Consider the following 5962-nt stretch of genomic DNA (forward strand, 5'->3'; position numbering starts at 1 on the left):
TCCTCTACGTTATCAACTCCCTATAGTATTGGACGACCTCGATAATAAATAATTGTTTGCAAATGCAAAATATCGATAATTGTTCAAATATATTATTACACAAGGGAGTATTCCAATACGATGCATTCGCGAGAAGGAATATGATCATCTCGAAATTCACCGGATGCATGTGCTTTGTATGGTCTGTCATGATGTACTTTGCGACGTTGAAGAGCCGTTCAACCATGTTGCTCGTTGGACCGACAAACTTCAAGCAGCAGTACTTGCTTGCTGTTGGTCCCATTCGGCGACTTTTGGAGCCAAAAGTTCGTCCGCGTAGCTCAACGGCGTGCTGGGGACTGCAACCGTGCCAGGATCCAACAGGAGCATGACCAATGCATCCTTCTCAACAGCAGTCAGCTGCGTAACGACACCATTGTCAAAATGGTGGGGGAAGGTGTGTTGAGGATAATTGGACGAAGCTTGAAAACAGATTATCAATATCTGTTGGCACTAAAAATAGATTATTCCATCCAACTTCACATAAGAAATAGATTATTTTTGCTATCTTATCTAGATTATAATATCAAAGATATATTAAGTCCGAAGCCTGCTACCCACACAACTGTGGTGCCACGTAACGAGCAGATTGTTGATATGGTGCAGGCATTCGTTCGGGACCGACGAGCGACGGCAACCCTCACGACGGCCGTTAATGTCATGGTGTACCTTAATGAGGTGTTTGTGCTCGAGTATGACAATGAGAACAAAAAGCAGTACGACGCAACACTGCGGGGTGTTCAACGGTTCTTAAACAAGAATGATACAAGCGCGGAAAGCGAAAGACGTCGACGTACCACTTGTCCACCAAGAACGTCATCAACAGTGTGGGCTATTGTCAAAAATGCCGTCGGACTGCAGTACACGGGCACTCTTTCAGTATTGCCCCCGGTCGAATTTAAAACAAAAAATCAATGTGTTTTATTATTTGTCCTCGAAATTAGTATGATCGAACAATTATAATTACAAGTCGTTTGAAAAATATATTACCACGCGCGCCACGGGGGAAAAACCACGACCACCAAAGGAACTCGTCGAGATAGCTAGGAAGGTGTTCACGATGGATACCACGCATAATCTTCGTGAACACCTTAAATACCTTGTGTGTATTGAAGGTGTGTGGGAGGTGTGTGGCTCCGTTCGCTGGGTTCACGAAGTTTTCAGAGTGGTTCACCCACTGATGCGAGTAATCCATGCCCGCCAACGCAGGATTGTGTGGCGCTCATTTGTGGACACATACGACCCGAATTGTCAGACATGATCAAGGTTCCAGGTCGTATGTGTTTTCCAATGAGCGCAGACAACACCGGCTTCGTGCGGTCTTCATACGTTAGCACGCCAAATCACTTCTTGGTCGCTCGATCAACGCCGCCAAACAACCAACACTCTGGGTGGCGCGTACCACGGTTGTGCTACGTTTCGTCAATTTCAACGACGGATCCAACACCGCCAATCTAAAATAGCTTCAATGATTATAACAGCGTCCAAACTTCTGATATGTAATATACATGAAATATGATATGAATTCGAATATATATGCATGCCAATAATTATATAAATAGATAATATGAATTCGAACAAATGATATGAAGTCATATATAAATAGATAAATTATTATATTTTGATTCATATGCTTTCATTTCAATCGAAAGCATTTCCGTAGAGCAGACATCGCGACAGAAGTTGTACCAGTCCGTTGCGGTTGCTGAAGCCACATGTAGGTCTTCAATCACGTCGGCAACCGGGCGTCGCGGGGCCAAATGCCGCATAATTCGAACAATGGTGCGGACGGGGAGATTCGACTTGGAGAAAAATGAACCCGACTTCACACTTCTTTCAATTGACCCACACGTTGCGCGTCGGCAACGCCAGCGTTCGGTGGCGGAAGACAGCTTCATGTCCTTCGCACATGCGTGTAGGGCTATACTCAAACGCTCTATGCTATGTGTTTTGAGTCTTAATCCTATTGGTCCTTAGCTTCAAACATTCGACCTTCGCGCTCAAATTGGGGGCGATAGTCACAAATGTGCGCCAAATCATCCGGATTTTATCCGGATGAGGTGATGCCCAAGTCAAGTATATTTGGTTTCAACGACACAACACATTCAAAATTGTTTTTAAATTCGACCGGGGGCAATACTGAAAGAGTGCCAGTACACGGACATGACCAAGTTTCCCGAGGTGAAAGCGCGATTCATTGACGCATTTGACAACCTGACGCATCATGCAATCAAGGGTTGTGTGACGTTGGCCGAGGGGAAACTACAAAAATTGTACGAACACCTATTACAAGTTGATGCCTTGGGGTCGAACGAGGAGTCATCTGAAGGCGGTGAAAGTGACGAGGAGTCATCTGAAGACGGTGAATGTGACGAGGGTGACAGTGACGTCGACTAGACTTTATAACCTTGAAAATAAGTGCTATAAAAACTCTTTGTATCTACACCCTGCGAAGTCTATATTCATGGGGTCGTTCGTTATTGTCGTCGACTGTAAACTGATTGGTGCATTGGAAAGGTAATGATCTCCTCTTTGATTGGCTAGTTCAAGCTCCTCCAGCAGGAGATACAAGCTTGAGAGAGTATGAGGTCGATTTTTTAAAGAGAAAATTATCCGGTCAGCGTTCAATGTCATTGCTATCTCGTGCACTCGATGCCCAATAAACTGCACATACTAGCGAGGTCCAAAGACGTTCTGCTCGCTAGTTGCGCCATGCAGCGTCGAGTCACAGTAGATAACCACATCATGCTGATATATAGCCATGACGACCCTATGAAAGATATGCTCACGAGCACCTGACAGTATAGATCTATTGTTCGTTCATTAAGGCCCCCCACATTCGGCGTTGGCCCTGACGCATAGATCTCTCGCCTTGGCACGACGGCGACCAAACATGGTGGCGGCAGATTTTGGGGCATAAACCTCTACGTATCTATACCTATACGTATTTATGGAGGCAAATTCTGAGAAATTTGCGGAATGTCATACTGAAATCAAGTCAAAAACAACATGACAATCTTTATGGACCAGAGTAGTAGATTTCAAAGAACTGCGTGGGAACTCGCGAATGGTGGCACGCTTAAATATATAGATGTTTGAATCGCTGGTGAATCAGATGGACTCTATTTTAAATAAAAATATGTGGTTCAACAATTTCTTATTCTCATCTGATTGGTTGTATTTTAGCCAATATCGCTTTTTAGCGAATACCCGTGATCGAACTCGGGACTAATTGCAATAACCGGTACCATCGTTTTGCAATTACAACATCCGAGGAAACCTCCGCTAATTAATTCGTAGTACAATGGGTACGCTGGCAAAATGCTGGATGACTATTGCAAGTAGCACTTTTGAGTGTGGGGGGTAAAGGTTAGCATGGGGGGGCATGGGTAGTGCGATCTTTTTGCATATTTAAACTTTAAACAAGTATATCACACAACCTCCAAGTATTTACATTTATTACACTAAATCTCAAAAATTTGAAGTACGTTTTTAAAAGATTTCCGAACGGTGTCCTGCTTCATATCCTCCCATACCTTAATGGTGCGCTTAATCATAGCGAGGCGCTTTTCTGCGGCAGTGACAACCTTGACCTCCGTGATCCATTCGCTGTGGTATATTTGTTTGAATCGCCCCATAACACCCACATCCAGGGGTTGAAACACACTCGTCGTGTTTGCCGGCAGCGGCTGTAGGTATGCACTGCAAAACAACTCGTCGTCAAGGATCTTGTAGGATTTCTTCTACACATGGCAGGTAAAGTTGTCCGCAAGCACGACAGACGGGCAGTCCACTTCGGGCTGCAATACTTCACGAAGCTAGAGCGATCATACACGCTGGTCCATGTAGGCCGTCTTTTGCATAGCATACACCGGGCCGGGTGGGTACGTTGGGAGCTCGTCGACGTCAATCTCACCCCCCGGAGTCCATTTGGGTGAAATGCACAATATACACGCTGCAATACTGTATAATCCTTCCACACCGCCAAGAGTTCGACCACATACCGGTAAGATCCTTACCGGTATGTGGTCTTCAGTGCAGACGACGTCGCTTCCATCGACCAGGATCATCGCGACCTGGTCAAGGCGTACAAGGACGAGCCCGGCATCAAGGCCATCATCGACGCACACTGCAACAAAACAAATTTCAACGACTGCTGGAATTGTATTGGCAGGGCGCGATTCTCACAGCTGCGCCGCTTCTGTTCGGGAATGGCGTTCGTGTTGGCGAAGACAACCTGGGTGGAGTCCGACTTCAGCATCCTGAAATGGGAGAAGGACGAGTTCCTCATGAATCTCCTCGACCTGTCGCTCGAGGGTATCTTCCAGGCCAAGCAGTTCAAGCTCCTGGGCCCAACCCAGTGCCCCAAGCAAACGATGATGATGATGACGACACGTAATGGATTGACTTGCCCCGAACTTGCAATAAATAGTTAAATACTCTCGTACAACCACCCATGTAAACTCATCCTTCAAAATGACTGATGGATGCTATATTCAGTATATGCCTACCGGCAGACGACTGAGATATCTTAATTAAGCTAATATAGGAAATTAAGATATTTACCTTAAATAATGAGGCCTGGGTAAGGTAGTAGCTAAATGTCGGACAAAGTTGTTGTATGCCCACCAATGGGGCCAAAGACGACGCCGTTTCAGGCGTCTTACATCTGGAGTATGGGATGGCTCTCGTGAAAACGGTGGCCAATGGCGTGCCGACCTGTCGTTGCTTGTGATGTGTTCATGAAGGCCGTGACGTGGTCGAGGTGGAGGGAGTCTCGGGCCGGAAGCGCAAGTCGCGCAGCGACATCATGTAAGTAAAACTTACTTCAGAAGGCCGGTCTCGCCGCACCAGTTCCGCAGCCACCTCAATATGGGCAGCACAAGGAATCATGGGGGCGCTACCAGTTGCTCTCACCCGAAGACCAGAAGACCTACTTCGCCGGCACCAACACTCTCCACAACTACTGTACATGGACCTGTTGAACTCGTCGATCGAGGACGAGGTCGAGAAGAATTTTATTGACTGTGAGGCAATTATCGCGGACTTGTTCTTTCGCGACGACGACAACGACGAAGACAGCGGTGACGTACACCATAGGATATTAAATCCGACCGTGCCTCCGACATATTTGAAACTTCAACTCATTCCGGATGGTGATGTAACTACATAAGGTATAATTGGCTACTGAAATATTTGGCTGAGCCAATTACACGTTATTTCTCAATTTGCAACGCACCCCACAAAGCAGCCCTGCTCTTCGATATTTTTGCCATGGGGAGGGCCCCTGGGACATTCCTCACCGGTAGCGTTGCCCCTGTGAGCTTTGGCCGGGGACTTTGGGCAGGGCTTTCGTCGAATCAAGACTGCGGGATAAACGTTTCGAGGTACTCTCCCTCTATTCTTGGTGCTAGCAAGTACACGTAGTGAAACATACAAAGTGCAACAACGCTCGGACACCACGAACAACCACAGTGATGCCGGAGGCCATGTTGGTGTGGGCCGCGGGAGTTGGACGTGGGATTTGGTCGCCCGCGGCCGACTTTATCCATGTTGGTACTATATACTTCGTTAACATGTCTGTTATTTACCGTATTAGTGTAGTGAACGTCAACAACTACGCACTTCAAGCAAGCTTGTCGCGGCGGAAGCCGTGTCGGTGTGGGCTGCGGGAGTTGGCCGTTGGAGATGGTCGCCCCTGCCCAAGGCTGATGCATGTACATCGTTGGCTGCCCCACTCGACAATTTACGCCACGTGGGAGACCACGACTCTCTACATGACTAATTTTGGTACTATTTGCACTGTATGCACAGTGTATATGCTTGTATTTAACCATCAATAATCTTATGCAAATCTAGGATGTCGTGTGTGTACTTGGGGGCCGCGTCGGTAATGAGTCCCGTGTTGAGCAACTGGCGGTAC

General features: G+C 46.8%; 2 protein-coding genes across 2 annotated transcripts in view; one reads left to right on the forward strand and one right to left on the reverse strand.

Annotated features, from left to right (window-relative positions):
- Positions 1–4250: 4250 nt before the first annotated feature.
- H257_09315 (hypothetical protein) lies at positions 4251–5751 on the forward strand (the record flags this gene model as incomplete). The annotated part of the gene is made up of 5 exons (XM_009835487.1): positions 4251–4434; positions 4788–4851; positions 4963–5128; positions 5454–5591; positions 5671–5751. 5 exons carry the CDS (start codon positions 4251–4253, stop codon positions 5749–5751), a joined length of 633 nt encoding a protein of 210 aa, XP_009833789.1.
- A 117-nt stretch (positions 5752–5868) lies between these two features.
- The window catches only part of H257_09316 (hypothetical protein), a gene marked incomplete at both ends in the record, with an annotated part of 651 nt that continues 557 nt past the window's right edge, over positions 5869–5962 (reverse strand). The window contains one exon of the mRNA XM_009835488.1: positions 5869–5894. Within this exon, the coding sequence (XP_009833790.1) occupies positions 5869–5894 (26 nt within the window). The remainder of the gene's footprint in view (positions 5895–5962) is intronic.

The sequence above is a fragment of the Aphanomyces astaci genome, assembly GCF_000520075.1.
Source record: "Aphanomyces astaci strain APO3 unplaced genomic scaffold supercont1.22, whole genome shotgun sequence".
NCBI lineage: Eukaryota > Oomycota > Saprolegniomycetes > Saprolegniales > Verrucalvaceae > Aphanomyces > Aphanomyces astaci.